This window comes from Heterodontus francisci, unplaced genomic scaffold (assembly GCF_036365525.1).
Source record: "Heterodontus francisci isolate sHetFra1 unplaced genomic scaffold, sHetFra1.hap1 HAP1_SCAFFOLD_739, whole genome shotgun sequence".
Lineage (NCBI taxonomy): Eukaryota > Metazoa > Chordata > Chondrichthyes > Heterodontiformes > Heterodontidae > Heterodontus > Heterodontus francisci.
Window position 1 is genome coordinate 220,239 of NW_027140934.1, and position 25,888 is coordinate 246,126.

The 25,888-nt window shown below is 44.7% G+C and overlaps 1 protein-coding gene across 1 annotated transcript in view; it reads right to left on the reverse strand.

Moving 5' to 3' along the window:
- The window catches only part of LOC137361411 (alpha-2-macroglobulin-like protein 1), a 99,813-nt gene that overhangs the window by 35,869 nt on the left and 38,056 nt on the right, over positions 1-25,888 (reverse strand). The window contains exons 8-10 of the mRNA XM_068026279.1: positions 20,865-20,948; positions 13,608-13,784; positions 10,767-10,848 (exon numbers count right to left, since the gene is read on the reverse strand). Of these exons, the coding sequence (XP_067882380.1) occupies positions 10,767-10,848; positions 13,608-13,784; positions 20,865-20,948 (343 nt within the window). The remainder of the gene's footprint in view (positions 1-10,766; positions 10,849-13,607; positions 13,785-20,864; positions 20,949-25,888) is intronic.

Consider the following 25,888-nt stretch of genomic DNA (forward strand, 5'->3'; position numbering starts at 1 on the left):
TGTGTCTGACAGGAATGTATCAGAGTGAGTGTGAGTGAGTGTGTGTGACAGGAATGTATCGGAGTGAGTGTGAGTGAGTGTGTGTGACAGGAATGTATCAGAGTGAATGTGTGTGAGTGTGTCTGACAGGAATGTATCACAGTGAGTGTGAATGAGTGTGTCTGACAGGAATGTATCAGAGTGAGTGTGAGTGAGTGTGTGTGACAGGAATGTATCAGAGTGAGTGTGAGTGAGTGTGTCTGACAGGAATGTATCAGTGTGAGTGCGAGTGAGTGTGTGTGACAGGAATGTATCAGAGTGAGTGTGAGTGAGTGTGAGTGACATGAATGTATCAGAGCGAATGTGTGTGAGTGTGTCTGACAGGAATGTATCAGAGTGAGTGTGAGTGAGTGTGTGTGACAGGAATGTATCAGAGTGAGTGTGAGTGAGTGTGTCTGACAGGAATGTATCTGAGTGAGTGTGAGTGAGTGTGTGTGACAGGAATGTATCAGAGTGAGTGTGAGTGAGTGTGTGTGACAGGAATGTATCAGAGTGAATGTGTGTGAGTGTGTCTGACAGGAATGTATCAGTGTGAGTGTGAGTGAGTGTCAGTGACAGGAATGTATCAGAGTGAGTGTGAGTAAGTGTGTGTGACAGGAATGTATCAGAGTGAGTGTGAGTGAGTGTGTGTGACAGGAATGTATCAGAGTGAGTGTGAGTAAGTGTGTGTGACAGGAATGTATCAGAGTGAGTGTGAGTGAGTGTGTGTGACAGGAATGTACCAGAGTGAGTGTGAATGAGTGTGTGTGACAGGAATGTATCAGACTGAGTGTGAATGAGTGTGTCTGACAGGAATGTATCAGAGTGAGTGTGAGTGAGTGTCTGTGACAGGAATGTACCAGAGTGAGTGTGAATGAGTGTGTGTGACAGGAATGTATCAGAGTGAGTGTGAATGAGTGTGTGTGACAGGAATGTATCTGAGTGAGTGTGTGTGACAGGAATGTATCGGAGTGAGTGTGAGTGAGTGTGTGTGACAGGAATGTATCGGAGTGAGTGTGACTGAGTGTGAGTGACAGGAATGTATCAGAGTGAGTGCGAGTGAGTGTGTGTGACAGGAATGTATCAGAGTGAGTGTGTGTGACAGGAATGTATCGGAGTGAGTGTGAATGAGTGTGTGTGACAGGAATGTATCAGAGTGAGTGTGAATGAGTCTGTGTGAAAGGAATGTATCAGAGTGAGTGTGAGTGAGTGTGTGTGACAGGAATGTATCGGAGTGAGTGTGAATGAGTGAGTGTGACAGGAATGTATCACAGTGAGTGTGAGTGAGTGTGTGTGACAGGAATGTATCAGAATGAGTGTGAATGAGTGTGTGTGACAGGAATGTATCAGTGTGAATGAGTGTGTGTGACAGGAATGTATCAGAGTGAGTGTGAGTGAGTGTGTGTGACAGGAATGTATCAGAATGAGTGTGAATGAGTGTGTGTGACAGGAATGTATCAGAATGAGTGTGAATGAGTGTGTGTGACAGGAATGTATCAGAGTGAGTGTGAGTGAGTGTGTGTGACAGGAATGTATCAGAATGAGTGTGAATGAGTGTGTGACAGGAATGTATCAGAATGAGTGTGAATGAGTGTGTGTGACAGGAATGTATCACAGTGAGTGTGAGTGAGTGTGTGTGACAGGAATGTATCAGAGTGAGTGTGAGTGAATGTGTGTGACAGGAATGTATCAGAATGAGTGTGAATGAGTGTGTGTGACAGGAATGTATCAGAATGAGTGTGAGTGAGTGTGTGTGACAGGAATGTATCAGAATGAGTGTGAATGAGTGTGTGTGACAGGAATGTATCACAGTGAGTGTGAGTGAGTGTGTGTGACAGGAATGTATCAGAGTGAGTGTGAGTGAGTGTGTGTGACAGGAATGTATCAGAATGAGTGTGAGTGAGTGTGAGTGACAGGAATGTATCAGAGAGTGTGAGTGAGTGTGTGTGACAGGAATGTATCAGAGTGAGTGTGAGTGAGTGTGTGTCACAGGAATGTATCGGAGTGAGTGTGAGTGAGTGTGTGTGACAGGAATGTATCAGTGTGAATGAGTGTGTGTGACAGGAATGTATCAGAGTGAGTGTGAGTGAGTGTGTGTGACAGGAATGTATCAGTGTGAATGAGTGTGTGTGACAGGAATGTATCGGAGTGAGTGTGAGTGAGTGTGCATGACAGGAATGTATCAGTGTGAATGAGTGTGTGTGACAGGAATGTATCAGAGTGAGTGTGAGTGAGTGTGTGTGACAGGAATGTATCAGAGTGAGTGTGAATGAGTGAGTGTGACAGGAATGTATCAGAGTGAGTGTGAATGAGTGTGTGTGACAGGAATGTATCAGAGTGAATGTGTGTGAGTGAGTGTGTGTGACAGGAATGTATTGGAGTGAGTGTGAGTGAGTGTGTGTGACAGGAATGTATCAGAGTGAGTGTGAATGAGTGTGTGTGACAGGAATGTATCGGAGTGAGTGTGAATGAGTGTGTGTGACAGGAATGTATCGGAGTGAGTGTGAGTGAGTGTGTCTGACAGGAATGTATCAGAGTGAGTGTGAGTGTGAATGAGTGTGTGTGACAGGAATGTACCAGAGTGAGTGTGAATGAGTGTATGTGACAGGAATGTATCAGAGTGAGTGTGAGTGAGTGTGTGTGACAGGAATGTACCAGAGTGAGTGTGAATGAGTGTGTGTGACAGGAATGTATCAGAGTGGGTGTGAATGAGTGTGTGTGACAGGAATGTATCAGAATGAGTGTGAGTGAGTGTGTGTGACAGGAATGTATCACAGTGAGTGTGAGTGAGTGTGAGTGACAGGAATGTATCAGAGTGAGTGTGAGTGAGTGTGTGTGACAGGAATGTGTCACAGTGAGTGTGAGTGATTGTGAGTGACAGGAACGTATCACAGTGAGTGTGAGTGAGTGTGTGTGACAGGAATGTATCAGAGTGAATGTGTGTGAGTGTGTCTGACAGGAATGTATCAGAGTGAGTGTGAGTGAGTGTGTGTGACAGGAATGTATCGGAGTGAGTGTGAATGAGTGTGTCTGACAGGAATGTATCAGTTTGAGTGTGAGTGAGTGTGTCTGACAGGAATGTATCAGTGTGAGTGTGAGTGAGTGTGTGTGACAGGAATGTATCAGAGTGAGTGTGAGTGAGTGTGTCTGACAGGAATGTATCAGAGTGAGTGTGAATGAGTGTGTCTGACAGGAATGTATCGGAGTGAGTGTGAATGAGTGTGTGTGACAGGAATGTATCAGAATGAGGGTGAGTGATTGTGAGTGACAGGAATGTATCACAGTGAGTGTGAGTGAGTGTGTGTGACAGGAATGTATCAGAGTGAATGTGTGTGAGTGTGTGTGACAGGAATGTATCAGAGTGAGTGAGTGTGTGTGAGTGTGTGTGACAGGAATGTATCAGAGTGAGTGTGAGTGAGTGTGTGTGACAGGAATGTATCGGAGTGAGTGTGAGTGACAGGAATGTATCAGAGTGAATGTGTGTGAGTGAGTGTGTGTGACAGGAATGTATCAGAGTGAGTGTGAGTGAGTGTGTGTGACAGGAATGTATCGGAGTGAGTGTGAGTGAGTGTGTGTGACAGGAATGTATCAGAGTGAATGTGTGTGAGTGTGTCTGACAGGAATGTATCACAGTGAGTGTGAATGAGTGTGTCTGACAGGAATGTATCAGAGTGAGTGTGAGTGAGTGTGTGTGACAGGAATGTATCACAGTGAGTGTGAGTGAGTGTGAGTGACAGGAATGTATCAGAGTGAGTGTGAGTGAGTGTGTGTGACAGGAATGTGTCACAGTGAGTGTGAGTGATTGTGAGTGACAGGAACGTATCACAGTGAGTGTGAGTGAGTGTGTGTGACAGGAATGTATCAGAGTGAATGTGTGTGAGTGTGTCTGACAGGAATGTATCAGAGTGAGTGTGAGTGAGTGTGTGTGACAGGAATGTATCGGAGTGAGTGTGAATGAGTGTGTCTGACAGGAATGTATCAGTTTGAGTGTGAGTGAGTGTGTCTGACAGGAATGTATCAGTGTGAGTGTGAGTGAGTGTGTGTGACAGGAATGTATCAGAGTGAGTGTGAGTGAGTGTGTCTGACAGGAATGTATCAGAGTGAGTGTGAATGAGTGTGTCTGACAGGAATGTATCGGAGTGAGTGTGAATGAGTGTGTGTGACAGGAATGTATCAGAATGAGGGTGAGTGATTGTGAGTGACAGGAATGTATCACAGTGAGTGTGAGTGAGTGTGTGTGACAGGAATGTATCAGAGTGAATGTGTGTGAGTGTGTGTGACAGGAATGTATCAGAGTGAGTGAGTGTGTGTGAGTGTGTGTGACAGGAATGTATCAGAGTGAGTGTGAGTGAGTGTGTGTGACAGGAATGTATCGGAGTGAGTGTGAGTGACAGGAATGTATCAGAGTGAATGTGTGTGAGTGAGTGTGTGTGACAGGAATGTATCAGAGTGAGTGTGAGTGAGTGTGTGTGACAGGAATGTATCGGAGTGAGTGTGAGTGAGTGTGTGTGACAGGAATGTATCAGAGTGAATGTGTGTGAGTGTGTCTGACAGGAATGTATCACAGTGAGTGTGAATGAGTGTGTCTGACAGGAATGTATCAGAGTGAGTGTGAGTGAGTGTGTGTGACAGGAATGTATCGGAGTGAGTGTGAGTGAATGTGTGTGACAGGAATGTATCAGTGTGAGTGTGAGTGAGTGTGAGTGACAGGAATGTATCAGAGTGAGTGTGAGTGAGTGTGAGTGACAGGAATGTATCAGAGTGAATGTGTGTGAGTGTGTCTGACAGGAATGTATCAGAGTGAGTGTGAGTGAGTGTGTGTGACAGGAATGTATCAGAGTGAGTGTGAGTGAGTGTGTCTGACAGAAATGTATCTGAGTGAGTGTGAGTGAGTGTGTGTGACAGGAATGTATCAGAGTGAGTGTGAGTGAGTGTGTGTGACAGGAATGTATCAGAGTGAATGTGTGTGAGTGTGTCTGACAGGAATGTATCAGTGTGAGTGTGAGTTAGTGTCAGTGACAGGAATGTATCAGAGTGAGTGTGAGTAAGTGTGTGTGACAGGAATGTATCAGAGTGAATGTGAGTGAGTGTGTGTGACAGGAATGTACCAGAGTGAGTGTGAATGAGTGTGTGTGACAGGAATGTATCAGACTGAGTGTGAATGAGTGTGTCTGACAGGAATGTATCAGAGTGAGTGTGAGTGAGTGTCTGTGACAGGAATGTACCAGAGTGAGTGTGAATGAGTGTGTGTGACAGGAATGTATCAGAGTGAGTGTGAATGAGTGTGTGTGACAGGAATGTATCTGAGTGAGTGTGTGTGACAGGAATGTATCGGAGTGAGTGTGAGTGAGTGTGTGTGACAGGAATGTATCGGAGTGAGTGTGAGTGAATGTGAGTGACAGGAATGTATCAGAGTGAGTGCGAGTGAGTGTGAGTGACAGGAATGTATCAGAGTGAATGTGTGTGAGTGTGTGTGACAGGAATGTATCAGAGTGAGTGTGTGTGACAGGAATGTATCGGAGTGAGTGTGAATGAGTGTGTGTGACAGGAATGTATCAGAGTGAGTGTGAATGAGTGTGTGTGAAAGGAATGTATCAGAGTGAGTGTGAGTGAGTGTGTGTGACAGGAATGTATCGGAGTGAGTGTGAATGAGTGAGTGTGACAGGAATGTATCAGAGTGAGTGTGAGTGAGTGTGTGTGACAGGAATGTATCAGAATGAGTGTGAATGAGTGTGTGTGACAGGAATGTATCAGTGTGAATGAGTGTGTGTGACAGGAATGTATCAGAGTGAGTGTGAGTGAGTGTGTGTGACAGGAATGTATCAGAATGAGTGTGAATGAGTGTGTGTGACAGGAATGTATCAGAATGAGTGTGAATGAGTGTGTGTGACAGGAATGTATCAGAGTGAGTGTGAGTGAGTGTGTGTGACAGGAATGTATCAGAATGAGTGTGAATGAGTGTGTGACAGGAATGTATCAGAATGAGTGTGAATGAGTGTGTGTGACAGGAATGTATCAGAATGAGTGTGAGTGAGTGTGTGTGACAGGAATGTATCAGAATGAGTGTGAATGAGTGTGTGTGACAGGAATGTATCAGAGTGAGTGTGAGTGAGTGTGTGTGACAGGAATGTATCAGAGTGAGTGTGAGTGAGTGTGTGTGACAGGAATGTATCAGAATGAGTGTGAGTGAGTGTGAGTGACAGGAATGTATCAGAGTGAGTGTGAGTGAGTGTGTGTGACAGGAATGTATCAGAGTGAGTGTGAGTGAGTGTGTGTCACAGGAATGTATCGGAGTGAGTGTGAGTGAGTGTGTGTGACAGGAATGTATCAGTGTGAATGAGTGTGTGTGACAGGAATGTATCAGAGTGAGTGTGAGTGAGTGTGCGTGACAGGAATGTATCAGTGTGAATGAGTGTGTGTGACAGGAATGTATCAGAGTGAGTGTGAGTGAGTGTGTGTGACAGGAATGTATCAGAGTGAGTGTGAATGAGTGTGTGTGACAGGAATGTATCAGAGTGAGTGTGAATGAGTGTGTGTGACAGGAATGTATCAGAGTGAATGTGTGTGAGTGAGTGTGTGTGACAGGAATGTATTGGAGTGAGTGTGAGTGAGTGTGTGTGACAGGAATGTATCAGAGTGAGTGTGAATGAGTGTGTGTGACAGGAATGTATCGGAGTGAGTGTGAATGAGTGTGTGTGACAGGAATGTATCGGAGTGAGTGTGAGTGAGTGTGTCTGACAGGAATGTATCAGAGTGAGTGTGAGTGTGAATGAGTGTGTGTGACAGGAATGTACCAGAGTGAGTGTGAATGAGTGTATGTGACAGGAATGTATCAGAGTGAGTGTGAGTGAGTGTGTGTGACAGGAATGTACCAGAGTGAGTGTGAATGAGTGTGTGTGACAGGAATGTATCAGAGTGGGTGTGAATGAGTGTGTGTGACAGGAATGTATCAGAATGAGTGTGAGTGAGTGTGTGTGACAGGAATGTATCACAGTGAGTGTGAGTGAGTGTGAGTGACAGGAATGTATCAGAGTGAGTGTGAGTGAGTGTGTGTGACAGGAATGTGTCACAGTGAGTGTGAGTGATTGTGAGTGACAGGAATGTATCACAGTGAGTGTGAGTGAGTGTGTGTGACAGGAATGTATCAGAGTGAATGTGTGTGAGTGTGTCTGACAGGAATGTATCAGAGTGAGTGTGAGTGAGTGTGTGTGACAGGAATGTATCGGAGTGAGTGTGAATGAGTGTGTCTGACAGGAATGTATCAGAGTGAGTGTGAGTGAGTGTGTCTGACAGGAATGTATCAGTGTGAGTGTGAGTGAGTGTGTGTGACAGGAATGTATCAGAGTGAGTGTGAGTGAGTGTGTCTGACAGGAATGTATCAGAGTGAGTGTGAATGAGTGTGTCTGACAGGAATGTATCGGAGTGAGTGTGAATGAGTGTGTGTGACAGGAATGTATCAGAATGAGTGTGAGTGATTGTGAGTGACAGGAATGTATCACAGTGAGTGTGAGTGAGTGTGTGTGACAGGAATGTATCAGAGTGAATGTGTGTGAGTGTGTGTGACAGGAATGTATCAGAGTGAGTGAGTGTGTGTGAGTGTGTGTGACAGGAATGTATCAGAGTGAGTGTGAGTGAGTGTGTGTGACAGGAATGTATCGGAGTGAGTGTGAGTGACAGGAATGTATCAGAGTGAATGTGTGTGAGTGAGTGTGTGTGACAGGAATGTATCAGAGTGAGTGTGAGTGAGTGTGTGTGACAGGAATGTATCGGAGTGAGTGTGAGTGAGTGTGTGTGACAGGAATGTATCAGAGTGAATGTGTGTGAGTGTGTCTGACAGGAATGTATCACAGTGAGTGTGAATGAGTGTGTCTGACAGGAATGTATCAGAGTGAGTGTGAGTGAGTGTGTGTGACAGGAATGTATCGGAGTGAGTGTGAGTGAGTGTGTGTGACAGGAATGTATCAGAGTGAATGTGTGTGAGTGTGTCTGACAGGAATGTATCACAGTGAGTGTGAATGAGTGTGTCTGACAGGAATGTATCAGAGTGAGTGTGAGTGAGTGTGTGTGACAGGAATGTATCAGAGTGAGTGTGAGTGAGTGTGTCTGACAGGAATGTATCAGTGTGAGTGTGAGTGAGTGTGTGTGACAGGAATGTATCAGAGTGAGTGTGAGTGAGTGTGAGTGACAGGAATGTATCAGAGTGAATGTGTGTGAGTGTGTCTGACAGGAATGTATCAGAGTGAGTGTGAGTGAGTGTGTGTGACAGGAATGTATCAGAGTGAGTGTGAGTGAGTGTGTCTGACAGGAATGTATCTGAGTGAGTGTGAGTGAGTGTGTGTGACAGGAATGTATCAGAGTGAGTGTGAGTGAGTGTGTGTGACAGGAATGTATCAGAGTGAATGTGTGTGAGTGTGTCTGACAGGAATGTATCAGTGTGAGTGTGAGTGAGTGTCAGTGACAGGAATGTATCAGAGTGAGTGTGAGTAAGTGTGTGTGACAGGAATGTATCAGAGTGAGTGTGAGTGAGTGTGTGTGACAGGAATGTATCAGAGTGAGTGTGAGTGAGTGTGTGTGACAGGAATGTACCAGAGTGAGTGTGAATGAGTGTGTGTGACAGGAATGTATCAGACTGAGTGTGAATGAGTGTGTCTGACAGGAATGTATCAGAGTGAGTGTGAGTGAGTGTGTGTGACAGGAATGTACCAGAGTGAGTGTGAATGAGTGTGTGTGACAGGAATGTATCAGAGTGAGTGTGAATGAGTGTGTGTGACAGGAATGTATCAGAGTGAGTGTGAGTGAGTGTGTGTGACAGGAATGCATCGGAGTGAGTGTGAGTGAGTGTGTGTGACAGGAATGTATCGGAGTGAGTGTGAGTGAGTGCGAGTGACAGGAATGTATCAGAGTGAGTGTGAGTGAGTGTGAGTGACAGGAATGTATCAGAGTGAGTGTGAGTGAGTGTGTGTGACAGGAATGTATCGGAGTGAGTGTGAATGAGTGTGTGTGACAGGAATGTATCAGAGTGAGTGTGAATGAGTGTGTGTGAAAGGAATGTATCAGAGTGAGTGTGAGTGAGTGTGTGTGACAGGAATGTATCGGAGTGAGTGTGAATGAGTGAGTGTGACAGGAATGTATCACAGTGAGTGTGAGTGAGTGTGTGTGACAGGAATGTATCAGAATGAGTGTGAATGAGTGTGTGTGACAGGAATGTATCAGAATGAGTGTGAATGAGTGTGTGTGACAGGAATGTATCAGTGTGAATGAGTGTGTGTGACAGGAATGTATCAGAGTGAGTGTGAGTGAGTGTGTGTGACAGGAATGTATCAGAATGAGTGTGAATGAGTATGTGTGACAGGAATGTATCAGAATGAGTGTGAATGAGTGTGTGTGACAGGAATGTATCAGAGTGAGTGTGAGTGAGTGTGTGTGACAGGAATGTATCAGAATGAGTGTGAATGAGTGTGTGTGACAGGAATGTATCAGAATGAGTGTGAGTGAGTGTGTGTGACAGGAATGTATCAGAATGAGTGTGAATGAGTGTGTGTGACAGGAATGTATCCGAGTGAGTGTGAGTGAATGTGTGTGACAGGAATGTATCAGAATGAGTGTGAATGAGTGTGTGTGACAGGAATGTATCAGAATGAGTGTGAGTGAGTGTGTGTGACAGGAATGTATCAGAATGAGTGTGAATGAGTGTGTGTGACAGGAATGTATCACAGTGAGTGTGAGTGAGTGTGTGTGACAGGAATGTATCAGAGTGAGTGTGAATGAGTGTGTGTGACAGGAATGTATCAGAGTGAGTGTGAGTGAGTGTGTGTGACAGGAATGTATCAGTGTGAGTGAGTGTGTGTGACAGGAATGTATCAGAGTGAGTGTGAGTGAGTGTGTGTGACAGGAATGTATCAGAGTGAGTGAGAATGAGTGTGTTTGACAGGAATGTATCAGAGTGAGTGTGAGTGAGTGTGTGTGACAGGAATGTATCAGAGTGAGTGTGAGTGAGTGTGTGTGACAGGAATGTATCAAAGTGAGTGTGAGTGTGTGTGTGTGACAGGAATGTATCACAGTGAGTGTGAATGAGTGTGTGTGACAGGAATGTATCAGAGTGAGTGTGAGTGAGTGTGTGTGACAGGAATGTATCAGAGTGAGTGTGAGTGTGTGTGTGTGACAGGAATGTATCGGAGTGAGTGTGAATGAGTGTGTGTGACAGGAATGTATCAGAGTGAGTGTGAATGAGTGTGTGTGACAGGAATGTATCAGAGTGAGTGTGAGTGAGTGTGTGTGACAGGAATGTATCAGTGTGAGTGAGTGTGTGTGTGACAGGAATGTATCAGAGTGAGTGTGAATGAGTGTGTGTGACAGGAATGTATCAGAGTGAGTGAGAATGAGTGTGTGTGACAGGAATGTATCAGAGTGAGTGTGAGTGAGTGTGTGTGACAGGAATGTATCAGAGTGAGTGTGAGTGAGTGTGTGTGACAGGAATGTATCAGAGTGAGTGTGAGTGTGTGTGTGTGACAGGAATGTATCAGAGTGAGTGAGTGTGTGTGTGTGTGTGTGTGTGTGACAGGAATGTATCAGAGTGAGTGTGAGTGAGTGTGTGTGACAGGAATGTATCAGAGTGAGTGTGAGTGAGTGACAGGAATGTATCACAGTGAGTGAGAATGAGTGTGTGTGAAAGGAATGTATCAGAGTGAGTGAGAATGAGTGTGTGTGACAGGAATGGTGAGCGAGTGATCTTTCCTATTTCTCTTTACCAGGTGTTCCCCTCAGGGTCCCGTGTCCCAAATGCACTGTAAGATCCATCTTCATGTTTGAACGTCAACTGGTTCTGGTAACCTGTGGAGGAGTGAAACGGTTACTAGTGGGTATACAGGGCACAGAGTAACGAGAGAGAGATAGAGTAATACAGAGTGACACTCACAGAGTGACACACACACACACAGTGTAACACACAGTGTAACACTCACAGAGTGACACACACACACACACACAGTGTAACACACAGAGTAACACTCACAGAGTGACACACACACACAGTGTCACACACAGAGTAACACTCACAGATTGACACACACACACACACACAGTGTAACACACAGAGTAACACTCACAGAGTCACACACACACACAGTGTAACACACAGAGTAACACTCACAGAGTCACACACACACACAGTGTAACACACAGAGTAACACTCACAGAGTGACACACACGCACAGTGTAACACACAGAGTAACACTCACAGTGTGACACACACACAGTGTAACACACAGTGTAACACTCATAGAGTGACACACACACACAGTGTAACACACAGAGTAACACTCACAGAGTGACACACACACAGTGTAACACAGAGTAACACTCACAGAGTGACACACACGCACAGTGTAACACACAGAGTAACACTCATAGAGTGACACACACACACAGTGTAACACACAGAGTAACACTCACAGAGTGACACACACACAGTGTAACACACAGAGTAACACTCATAGAGTCACACACACACACAGTGTAACACACAGAGTAACACTCACAGTGTGACACACACGCACACAGTGTAACACACAGAGTAACACTCACAGAGTCACACACACACACAGTGTAACACACAGAGTAACACTCACAGAGTGACACACACACAGTGTAACACACAGGGCAACACTCACAGAGTGACACACACAAACACACAGTGTAACACACAGAGTAACACTCACAGAACGACACACACACACACACAGTGCAACACACAGAGTAATACTCACAGACCAACACACACACACAGTGTAACACACAGTGCAACACTCACAGACCAACACACACAAACACACAGTGTAACACACAGAGTAACACTCACAGAGTGACACACACACACACAGTGTAACACACAGAGTGACACACACAGAGTGACACACACACACACAGTGTAACACACAGAGTAACACTCACAGAGTGACACACACGCACACAGTGTCCCACTCTCTCTCTCACACACACAGTCTACCACTCCCTCTCTCACTCACACACACTGTCCCACTGTCTCTCTCTCACACACACACTGTCCCACTCTCTCTCTCTCTCTCTCTCTCACACACACACTGTCCCACTGTCTCTCTCACACACACACACTGTCCCACTCTCTCTCTCTCTCTCTCTCACACACACACTGTCCCACTCTCTCTCACACACACACACACTGTCCCACTCTCTCTCACACACACACTGTCCCACTCTCTCTCTCACACACACACTGTCCCACTCTCTCTCTCTCTCTCACACACATACTGTCCCACTCTCTCTCTCTCGCACACACACACTGTCCCACTCTCTCTCTCCCTCTCACACACACACACTGTACCACTCTCTCTCTCTCTCACACACACATATTGTACCACTCTCTCTTGCACACACACACTGTCCCACTCTCTCTCTCTCTCACACATGCACACACTGTCCCACTCTCTCTCTCTCACACACACTGTCCCACTCTCTCTCTCGCGCACACACACACTGTCCCACTCTCTCTCTCCCTCTCACACACACACACACTGTCCCACTCTCTCTCTCCCTCTCACACACACACACACTGTACCACTCTCTCTCTCTCTCACACACACATATTGTACCACTCTCTCTCACACACACACACTGTCCCACTCTCTCTCTCACACACACACTGTCCCACTCTCTCTCTCACACACACATATTGTACCACTCTCTCTCCCTCTTACACACACATATTGTACCACTCTCTCTCTCTCTCACACACACATATTGTACCACTCTCTCTCTCTCTCAGACACACATATTGTACCACTCTCTCTCACACACACACACTGTACCACTCTCTCTCTCTCTCACACACACATATTGTACCACTCTCTCTCACACACACACACTGTCCCACTCTCTCTCTCACACACACACACTCTACCACTCTCTCTTTCTCACACACACACTGTCCCACTCTCTCTCTCTCTCTCTCACACACACACTGTCCCACTCTCTCTCTCTCACACACACACTGTCCTACTCTCTCTCTCTCTCTCACACACACACACTGTCCCACTCTCTCTCTCTCACATACACTGTCCCACTCTCTCTCTCACACACACACACACATTGTACCACTCTCTCTCTCACACACACACACTCTACCACTCTCTCTTTCTCACACACACACTGTCCCACTCTCTCTCTCTCTCTCTCACACACACACTGTCCCACTCTCTCTCTCACACACACACTCTGCCACTCTCTCTCTCTCGCACACACACACTGTCCCACTCTCTCTCTCTCTCTCTCTCACACACACACACTGTCCCACTCTCTCTCTCTCTCTCTCACACACACACTGTCCCACTCTCTCTCACACACACACACTGTCCCACTCTCTCTCACACACACACACACACATTGTACCACTCCCTCAGACACACACACACACACACACACACACACACACACACACACACACACACACACACACACACACACACAGTGACACACATACATACATGTAACCCGGAGAGAGTCTCCGCACATTGAGTTGGGAATGTTTTGGGGAAATGGAATTCCGACAGATGTACCTGTTCGTAGGAATCCAAGCACCTTTTTCTGGATTCCCCCAGTGATCTGATGGGTTTTTGTCAGGTATCTCAGTACGTAGACATTAGGGGCAAATTTCACCATGTTCTGCTCCCCACATCCTGTGGGTAGTCTCAGTAAACTATCCAGATTCTCCATTGCAGATCCGAGAATATCCCCTGGAGATAGGAGAGGGGAAGAAAATATCAGGAGCACTTCCCCAGCTGGAGTTATATCAGGATTGTGCACGATTAACAGTGAGGTCAGATTGAGTTCAAACCCCAAACTCAACCCCGATTTCAGTCAAAATCCCCTCTCAATCCCAAAACCCCATCCCATTCCCAAAAATCAAACCCCATCTCAATCCCCATCATAATCCCAAAACCCCATCCCATTCCCAAAAATCAAACCCCATCTCAATCCACATCACAGTCCCAAAACCCAATCCCAATCCCAAAAATCAAACCCCATCTCAATCCCCATCACAGTCCCAAAACCCCATACCCATCCCAAAAATCAAACCCCTTCTCAATCCCAAAACCCCATCCCATTCCCAAAAATCAAACCCCATCTCAAGCCCCATCACAGTCCCAAAACCCAATCCCAATCCCAAAAATCAAACCCCATCTCAATCCACATCACAGTCCCAAAACCCCATACCCATCCCAAAAATCAAACCCCTTCTCAATCTCAAAACCAAATCCCAATCCCAAAAATCAATCCCAAACCCAATCCCAATCCCAAAGCCAATCCCAATTCCAAAACTCAAACTCCATCTCAATCCCAAAACCCAATCCCCATCTTAATCCCAAAACCCAATCCCAGTCCGCATCTCAATCACAAAACCCAATCCCAATCCCCATCTCAATCCCCAAACCAAATGCCCATCTCAATCCGAAAACCCAATCCCAATCCCAAAACCCAATCCCCATCTCAATCCCAAAACCCAAACCCAAAACCCAATCCCCATCTCAATCCCAAAACCCAATCTCAATCCCCATCACAATCCCAAAACCCAATCCCAATCCCAAAACCCAATCCCCATCTCAATCCCCAAACCCAATCCCCATCTCAATCCCCAAACCAAATGCCCATCTCAATCCCAAAACCCAATCCCAAACACAAAACCCAATCCCAATCCCAAAACTCAATCCCCATCTCAATCAAAAAATCCAATCCCCATCTCAATCCGAAAACACAATCCCAAAACCAAATCCCAATTCCAAAACCCAATCCCCATCTCAATCCCAAAACCCAATCCCAAAACCCAATCCCCATCTCAATCCCAAAACCCAATCCCAATCCCAAAACCCAATCCCCATCTCAATCCCAAAACCCAATCTCAATCCCCATCACAATCCCAAAACCCAATCCCAATCACAAAACCCAATCCCAATCCCAAAACTCAATCCCCATCTCAATCACAAAACCCAATCCCCATCTCAAATCCAAACCCCAATCCCCATCTCAATCCCAAAATCAAATCCCAATTCCAAACCCCAATCCCCATCTCAATCCCCAAACCAAATGCCCATCTCAATCCCAAAACCCAATCCCAATCACAAAACCCAATCCCCATCTCAATCCCAAAACCCAAACCCAAAACCCAATCCCCATCTCAATCCCAAAACCCAATCTCAATCCCCATCACAATCCCAAAACCCAATCCCAATCACAAAACCCAATCCCAATCCCAAAACTCAATCCCCATCTCAATCAAAAAATCCAATCCCCATCTCAATCCCAAAACCCAATCACAAAACCCAATCCCCATCTCAAATCCAAACCCCAATCCCCATCTCAATCCCAAAACCCAATCCCAATTCCAAAATCCAATCCCCATCTCAATCCGAAAACACAATCACAAAACCCAATCCCCATCTCAAATCCAAACCCCAATCCCCATCTCAATCCCAAAATCAAATCCCAATTCCAAAATCCAATCCCCATCTCAATCCCCAAACCAAATCCCAATTCCAAAATCCAATCCCCATCTCAATCCCCAAACCAAATGCCCATCTCAATCCCCAAACCCAATCCCAATTCCAAAATCCAATCCCCATCTCAATCCGAAAACACAATCACAAAACCCAATCCCCATCTCAAATCCAAACCCCAATCCCCATCTCAATCCCAAAATCAAACCCCAATTCCAAACCCCAATCCCCATCTCAATCCCAAAACCAAATCCCAATTCCAAAATCCAATCCCCATCTCAATCCCCAAACCAAATGCCCATCTCAATCCCCAAACCCAATCCCAATCACAAACCCCAATCCCCATCTCAATCCCAAAATCAAATCCCAATTCCAAACCCCAATCCCCATCTCAATCCCAAAATCAAATCCCAATTCCAAACCCCAATCCCCATCTCAATCCCAAAACCAAATCCCAATTCCAAAATCCAATCCCCATCTCAATCCCCAAACCAAATGCCCATCTCAATCCCCAAACCCAATCCCAATCACAAAACCCAATCCCCATCTCATATCCAAACCCCAATCCCCATCTCAATCCCAAAACAGAATCACAAAATCCAATCCCCATCTCAAATCCAAACCCCAATCCCCATCTCAATCCCAAAATCAAATCCCAATTCCAAAATCCAATCCCCATCTCAATCCCAAAACCCAATCCCAAAACCCAATCCCCATCTCAATCCCAAAACCCAATCCCAATCCCAAAACCCAATCCCCAATCCCAATCCCAAAACCCAATCCCCATCTCAATCCCAAAACCCAATCCCAATCACAAAACCCAATCCCAATCCCAAAACTCAATCCCCATCTCAATCAAAAAACCCAATCCCCATCTCAATCCCAAAACCCAATCCCAATCCCAAAACCCAATCCCCAATCCCAATCCCAAAACCCAATCCCCATCTCAATCCCAAAACCCAATCCCAATCACAAAACCCAATCCCAATCCCAAAACTCAATCCCCATCTCAATCAAAAAATCCAATCCCCATCTCAATCCGAAAACCCAATCCCCAATCCCAATCCCTAAACCCAATCCCCATCTCAAATCCAAACCCCAATCCCCATCTCAATCCCAAAACCCAATCCCAATCCCAAAACCCAATCCCCATCTCAATCCCAAAATCAAATCCCAATTCCAAAATCCAATCCCCATCCCCATTTCAATCCCAAAACCCAATCCCAAAACCCAATCCCCATCTCATATCCAAACCCCAATCCCCATCTCAATCCCAAAACCCAATCCCCATCTCAATCCCAAAATCAAATCCCAATTCCAAAATCCAATCCCCATCCCCATTTCAATCCCAAAACCCAATCCCAAAACCCAATCCCCATCTCAAATCCAAACCCCAATCCCCATCTCAATCCCAAAACCCAATCCCCATCTCAAATCCAAACCCCAATCCCCATCTCAATCCCAAAACCCAATCCCAATCCCAAAACCCAATCCCCATCTCAATCCCAAAACCCAATCCCAATCCCAAAACCCAATCCCCATCTCAATCCCAAAACCCAATCCCCATCTCAATCCCAAAACCCAATCCCCATCACAATCCCAAAACCCAATCCCAATCCCCATCTCAATCCCAATACCCAATCCCAATCACAAAACCCAATCCCAATCCCAAAACTCAATCCCCATCTCAATCAAAAAATCCAATCCCCATCTCAATCCGAAAACACAATCACAAAACCCAATCCCCATCTCAAATCCAAACCCCAATCCCCATCTCAATCCCAAAACCAAATCCCAATTCCAAAATCCAATCCCCATCTCAATCCGAAAACACAATCACAAAACCCAATCCCCATCTCAAATCCAAACCCCAATCCCCATCTCAATCCCAAAACCCAATCCCCATCTCAAATCCAAACCCCAATCCCCATCTCAATCCCAAAACCCAATCCCAATCCCAAAACCCAATCCCCATCTCAATCCCAAAACCCAATCCCAATCCCAAAACCCAATCCCCATCTCAATCCCAAAACCCAATCCCCATCTCAATCCCAAAACCCAATCCCCATCACAATCCCAAAACCCAATCCCAATCCCCATCTCAATCCCAATACCCAATCCCAATCACAAAACCCAATCCCAATCCCAAAACTCAATCCCCATCTCAATCAAAAAATCCAATCCCCATCTCAATCCGAAAACACAATCACAAAACCCAATCCCCATCTCAAATCCAAACCCCAATCCCCATCTCAATCCCAAAACCAAATCCCAATTCCAAAATCCAATCCCCATCTCAATCCGAAAACACAATCACAAAACCCAATCCCCATCTCAAATCCAAACCCCAATCCCCATCTCAATCCCAAAATCAAATCCCAATTCCAAAACCCAATCCCCATCTCAATCCGAAAACACAATCACAAAACCCAATCCCCATCTCAATCCCAAAACCAAATCCCAATTCCAAAATCCAATCCCCATCTCAATCCCAAAACCCAATCCCAATTCCAAAATCCAATCCCCATCTCAATCCCAAAACCCAATCCCAAAACCCAATCCCCATCTCAATCCCAAAACCCAATCCCAATCCAAAAACCCAATCCCAACTCAATCCCAAAACCAAATCCCAATTCCAAAACCCAATCCCCATCTCAATCCCAAAACCCAATCCCAAAACCCAATCCCAATCCCAAAACCCAATCCCCATTTCAATCCCAAAATCAAATGCCAATTCCAAAACCCAATCCCCATCTCAATACCAAAACCCAATCCCAATTCCAAAATCCAATCCCCATCTCAATCCGAAAACACAATCACAAAACCCAATCCCCATCTCAAATCCAAACCCCAATCCCCATCTCAATCCCAAAACCAAATCCCAATTCCAAAATCCAATCCCCATCTCAATCCGAAAACACAATCACAAAACCCAATCCCCATCTCAAATCCAAACCCCAATCCCCATCTCAATCCCAAAATCAAATCCCAATTCCAAAACCCAATCCCCATCTCAATCCGAAAACACAATCACAAAACCCAATCCCCATCTCAATCCCAAAACCAAATCCCAATTCCAAAATCCAATCCCCATCTCAATCCCAAAACCCAATCCCAATTCCAAAATCCAATCCCCATCTCAATCCCAAAACCCAATCCCAAAACCCAATCCCCATCTCAATCCCAAAACCCAATCCCAATCCAAAAACCCAATCCCAACTCAATCCCAAAACCAAATCCCAATTCCAAAACCCAATCCCCATCTCAATCCCAAAACCCAATCCCAAAACCCAATCCCCATCTCAATCTCAAAACCCAATCCCAATCCCAAAACCCAATCCCCATTTCAATCCCAAAATCAAATGCCAATTCCAAAACCCAATCCCCATCTCAATACCAAAACCCAATCCCAATTCCAAAATCCAATCCCCATCTCAATCCCAAAACCCAATCCCAAAACCCAATCCCCATCTCAATCCCAAAACCCAATCCCAATCCAAAAACCCAATCCCAACTCAATCCCAAAGCCATATCCCAATTCCAAAACCCAATCCCCATCTCAATCCCAAAACCCAATCCCAAAACCAAATCCCCATCTCAATCCCAAAACCCAATCCCCATCTCAATCCCAAAATCAAATCCCAATTCCAAAACCCAATCCCCATCTCAATCCCAAAACCCAATCCCAATTCCAAATTCCAATCCCCATCTCAATCCCAAAACCCAATCCCAAAACCCAATCCCCATCTCAATCCCAAAACCCAATCCCAATCCAAAAACCCAATCCCAACTCAATCCCAAAACCAAATCCCAATCCCAAAACCCAATCCCCATCTCAATCCCAAAACCCAATCCCAAAACCCAATCCCCATCTCAATCCCAAAACCCAATCCCAATCCCAAAACCCAATCCCCATCTCAATCCCAAAAGCCAATCCTATCTCAATCCCAAAACCCAATCCCCATCTCAATCCCAAAACCCAATCCCATCTCAATCCAAATACCCAATCCCCATCTCAATCCCAAAACCCAATCCCAATCCCAATCCCCATCACAATCCCAAAACCCAATCCCAATCCCAAAACCCAATCCCTATCCCCATCTCAATCCCAAATCCCAATCCCAAAACCCAATCCCCATCTCAATCCCAAAACCCAATCCCCATCGCAATCCCAAAACCCAATCCCAATCCCCATCTCAATCCCAAAACCCAATCCCAATTCCAAAACCCAATCCCCATCTCAATCCCATCTCAATCCGAATACCCAATCCCCATCTCAATCCCAAAACCCAATCCCAATCCCCATCACAATCCCAAATCCCAATCCCAAGCCCAATACCCAATCCCTATCCCCATCACAATCCTAAATCCCAATCCCAATCCCAAAACCCAATCCCTATCCCCATCCCAATCCCAAAGCCCAATCCCAATCCCCATCTCAATCCCATCTCAATCCGAATACCCAATCCCCATCTCAATCCCAAAACCCAATCCCTATCCCCATCACAATCCCAAATCCCAATCCCAATCCCAAAACCCAATCCCTATCCCCATCTCAATCCCAAAGCCCAATCCCAATCCCAATCCCCATCTCAATCCCATCTCAATCCGAATACCCAATCCCCATCTCAATCCCAAAACCCAATCCCAATCCCCATCACAATCCCAAATCCCAATCCCAATCCCAAAACCCAATCCCTATCCCCATCTCAATCCCAAAACCCAATCCCTATCCCCATCACAATCCCAAATCCCAATCCCAATCCCAAAACCCAATCCCAATCCCCATCTCAATTCCAAAACCCAATCCCTATCCCCATTTCAATCCCAAAACCCAATCCCCATCTGAATCCCAAAACCCAATCTCAATTCCAAAACCCAATCCCCATCTCAATCACAAAACCCAATTCCAATCCCAAAACCCAATCCCAAAACCCAAACCCAATACCCAATCCCAAACCCAATCCCGATATCAATCCCAAAACCCAATCCCAAACTGGAGCCTGGGCCTTTCTTGCTCTCTGTGCATGGGGCTCAGTACCACACTGGGTGTGGGATCAGCTTAACCCAGCCCAGGCCGGGAATGGAGCCTGGGCCTTTCCTGCTCTGTGTGTGTAGAGCTCAGTACCACACCGGGTGTGGGATCAGGTTAGCCCAGCACAGGCCGGGAATGAAGCCTGGTCCTTTCCTGCTCTGTCTGTGAGTGGGGCTCAGTACCACACCGGGTCTGGGATCAGGCTAACTGAGCACAGGCCGGGAATGGAGCCTGGGCCTTTCCTGATCTGTGCTTGGGGCTCAGGAGCTGGGAGACGTGTCTCTTACCCAACACGGTGATGTAGGCCCTGCTCGATCCTTCAACCACATCTCCTGGGACCTGGAGGTGAATCTTCTCAGTGATCATCTTGCCTGGAATGGAGAAAATCACCAGGTTACACACGATGGACATTACTGTATAATATTGGTGTCGGACCACCCACACTGTCCACTTCTCCTACACCCTTACCATTAACCCTTCCGTCCCCAAACCCCTTCTAATTTCCTTCTCTGCTTGACTCCATTTACACTGCCGGCTCCATCATCACTCCTGGATTAATGATCCCACAGCTCAATCGCATACCCGTGTTAGAGAATCGCCCAGGTCTCCCTCACCCCCATGTCCCCCGTGTCCTCCTGACTCATCATCTCTCCACCTCCAGGGAGGGAACAGTGACAATCTCTGACCTCCAGTCTCCAACATCTCCATCTGTCTCCCTCTCTGTCCCTCGCTGTCTCACTATCTCTCTATCTCTCTATTTCTCCCTCTCTCCGTCTCTCTCTCTCCGTCTCTCTCTCTCCGGCTCGCTCTCTCCACCTCTCTCTCTCCGTCTCTCTCTCTGTCTCTCTCTCTGTCTCTGTCTCTGTCTCTATCTCTCTCTGTCTCTCTCTCTCTGTCTCTCTCTCTGTCTCTCTCTCTATCTCCCTCTGTCTCTCTCTATCCCTCTCTGTCTCTCTCTTTCCCTCTGTCTCTCTCACTCTATCTCTCCCTCTCTCTCTCTGACTGCTCTCTCTCTCTGTATCTCTCTCTCTGTCTCTGTCTCTCTGCCTCTGTCTATCTCTGCCTCTCTCCCTCTTTATCTCTCCCTCTCTGTCTCTCTCCATCTCTTCTCTCTCTGTCTCTCTCCCTCTGTCTCTCTCTCTTTCTGTCTCTCTCTCTCTCCCTCTATGTCTCTCTCTATCTCTCCCTCTCTGACTCTCTCCATCTCTCTCTCTCTCTGTCTCTCTCTCTCTCTCTATCACTCCATCTCTGACTCTCTCTGTCTCTCTCTCTCTCTGTCTCTGTCAATGCTCCTACATTTCTGAGTTTTGTATCTCTGTATTAAACTGTATCCCATGTCTCTGTCCTTCTGAAGACTGTTACTATCCTCCACAATCTTTCGTACATTTCTGAGTTTTGTATCTCTGTGTTAAACTGTATCTCATGTCTCTGTCCTTCTGAAGACTGTTACTATCCTCCACAACCTTTCCTACATTTCTGAGTTTTGTATCTCTGTATTAAACTGTATCCCATGTCTCTGTCCTTCTGAAGACTGTTACTATCCTCCACAACCTTTCCTACATTTCTGAGTTTTGTATCTCTGTATTAAACTGTATCTCATGTCTCTGTCCTTCTGAAGACTGTTACTATCCTCCACAACCTTTCCTACATTTCTGAGTTTTATATCTCTGTATTAAACTGTATCTCATGTCTCTGTCCTTCTGAAGACTGTTACTATCCTCCACAATCTTCCCTACATTTCTGAGTTTTGTATCTCTGTATTAAACTGTATTTCATGTCTCTGTCCTTCTGAAGACTGTTACTATCCTCCACAATCTTTCCTACATTTCTGAGTTTTGTATCTCTGTGTTAAACTGTATCCCATGTCTCTGTCCTTCTGAAGACTGTTACTATCCTCCACAACCTTTCCTACATTTCTGAGTTTTGTATCTCTGTATTAAACTGTATCTCATGTCTCTGTCCTTCTGAAGACTGTTACTATCCTCCACAACCTTTCCTACATTTCTGAGTTTTGTATCTCTGTATTAAACTGTATCTCATGTCTCTGTACTTCTGAAGACTGTTACTATCCTCCACAATCTTTCCTACATTTCTGAGTTTTGTATCTCTGTATTAAACTGTATCTCATGTCTCTGTCCTTCTGAAGACTGTTACTATCCTCCACAACCTTTCCTACATTTCTGAGTTTTGTATCTCTGTATTAAACTGTATCTCATGTCTCTGTCCTTCTGAAGACTGTTACTATCCTCCACAACCTTTCCTACATTTCTGAGTTTTATATCTCTGTATTAAACTGTATCTCATGTCTCTGTCCTTCTGAAGACTGTTACTATCCTCCACAATCTTCCCTACATTTCTGAGTTTTGTATCTCTGTATTAAACTGTATCTCATGTCTCTGTCCTTCTGAAGACTGTTACTATCCTCCACAACCTTTCCTACATTTCTGAGTTTTGTATCTCTGTATTAAACTGTATCTCATGTCTCTGTCCTTCTGAAGACTGTTACTATCCTCCACAATCTTCCCTACATTTCTGAGTTTTGTATCTCTGTATTAAACTGTATCTCATGTCTCTGTCCTTCTGAAGACTGTTACTATCCTCCCCAACCTTTCCTACATTTCTGAGTTTTATATCTCTGTATTAAACTGTATCTCATGTCTCTGTCCTTCTGAAGACTGTTACTATCCTCCACAACCTTTCCTACATTTCTGAGTTTTGTATCTCTGTATTAAACTGTATCTCATGTCTCTGTCCTTCTGAAGACTGTTACTATCCTCCACAACCTTTCCTACATTTCTGAGTTTTGTATCTCTGTATTAAACTGTATCTCATGTCTCTGTCCTTCTGAAGACTGTTACTATCCTCCACAACCGTTCCTACATTTCTGAGTTTTATATCTCTGTATTAAACTGTATCTCATGTCTCTGTCCTTCTGAAGACTGTTACTATCCTCCACAATCTTCCCTACATTTCTGAGTTTTGTATCTCTGTATTAAACTGTATCTCATGTCTCTGTCCTTCTGAAGACTGTTACTATCCTCCACAACCTTTCCTACATTTCTGAGTTTTGTATCTCTGTATTAAACTGTATCTCATGTCTCTGTCCTTCTGAAGACTGTTACTATCCTCCACAATCTTCCCTACATTTCTGAGTTTTGTATCTCTGTATTAAACTGTATCTCATGTCTCTGTCCTTCTGAAGACTGTTACTATCCTCCACAACCTTTCCTACATTTCTGAGTTTTATATCTCTGTATTAAACTGTATCTCATGTCTCTGTCCTTCTGAAGACTGTTACTATCCTCCACAACCTTTCCTACATTTCTGAGTTTTGTATCTCTGTATTAAACTGTATCTCATGTCTCTGTCCTTCTGAAGACTGTTACTATCCTCCACAACCTTTCCTACATTTCTGAGTTTTGTATCTCTGTATTAAACTGTATCTCATGTCTCTGTCCTTCTGAAGACTGTTACTATCCTCCACAATCTTTCCTACATTTCTGAGTTTTGTATCTCTGTATTAAACTGTATCTCATGTCTCTGTCCATCTGAAGACTGTTACTGTCCTCCACAATCTTTCCTACATTTCTGAGTTTTGTATCTCTGTATTAAACTGTATCTCATGTCTCTGTTCTTCTGAAGACTGTTACTATCCTCCACAATCTTCCCTACATTTCTGAGTTTTGTATCTCTGTATTAAACTGTATCTCATGTCTCTGTCCTTCTGAAGACTGTTACTATCCTCCACAACCTTTCCTACATTTCTGAGTTTTGTATCTCTGTATTAAACAGTATCTCATGTCTCTGTCCTTCTGAAGACTGTTACTATCCTCCACAACCTTTCCTACATTTCTGAGTTTTGTATCTCTGTATTAAACTGTATCTCATGTCTCTGTCCTTCTGAAGACTGTTACTATCCTCCACAACCTTTCCTACATTTCTGAGTTTTATATCTCTGTATTAAACTTTATCTCATGTCTCTGTCCTTCTGAAGACTGTTACTATCCTCCACAATCTTTCCTACATTTCTGAGTTTTGTATCTCTGTATTAAACTGTATCTCATGTCTCTGTCCTTCTGAAGACTGTTACTATCCTCCACAATCTTTCCTACATTTCTGAGTTTTGTATCTCTGTATTAAACTGTATCTCATGTCTCTGTCCTTCTGAAGACTGTTACTATCCTCCACAACCTTTCCTACATTTCTGAGTTTTGTATCTCTGTATTAAACTGTATCTCATGTCTCTGTCCTTCTGAAGACTGTTACTATCCTCCACAACCTTTCCTACATTTCTGAGTTTTGTATCTCTGTATTAAACTGTATCTCATGTCTCTGTCCTTCTGAAGACTGTTACTATCCTCCACAACCTTTCCTACATTTCTGAGTTTTGTATCTCTGTATTAAACAGTATCTCATGTCTCTGTCCTTCTGAAGACTGTTACTATCCTCCACAACCTTTCCTACATTTCTGAGTTTTGTATCTCTGTATTAAACTGTATCTCATGTCTCTGTCCTTCTGAAGACTGTTACTATCCTCCACAACCTTTCCTACATTTCTGAGTTTTATATCTCTGTATTAAACTTTATCTCATGTCTCTGTCCTTCTGAAGACTGTTACTATCCTCCACAACCTTTCCTACATTTCTGAGTTTTATATCTCTGTATTAAACTTTATCTCATGTCTCTGTCCTTCTGAAGACTGTTACTATCCTCCACAATCTTCCCTACATTTCTGAGTTTTGTATCTCTGTGTTAAACTGTATCTCATGTCTCTGTCCTTCTGAAGACTGTTACTATCCTCCACAACCTTTCCTACATTTCTGAGTTTTGTATCTCTGTATTAAACTGTATCTCATGTCTCTGTCCTTCTGAAGACTGTTACTATCCTCCACAACCTTTCCTACATTTCTGAGTTTTGTATCTCTGTATTAAACTGTATCCCATGTCTCTGTCCTTCTGAAGACTGTTACTATCCTCCACAATCTTTCCTACATTTCTGAGTTTTGTATCTCTGTATTAAACTGTATCTCATGTCTCTGTCCTTCTGAAGACTGTTACTATCCTCCACAATCTTTCCTACATTTCTGAGTTTTGTATCTCTGTATTAAACTGTATCTCATGTCTCTGTCCTTCTGAAGACTGTTACTATCCTCCACAATCTTTCCCACATTTCTGAGATTTGTATCTCTGTATTAAACTGTATCCCATGTCTCTGTCCTTCTGAAGACTGTTACTATCCTCCACAATCTTTCCTACATTTCTGAGTTTTGTATCTCTGTATTAAACTGTATCTCATGTCTCTGTCCTTCTG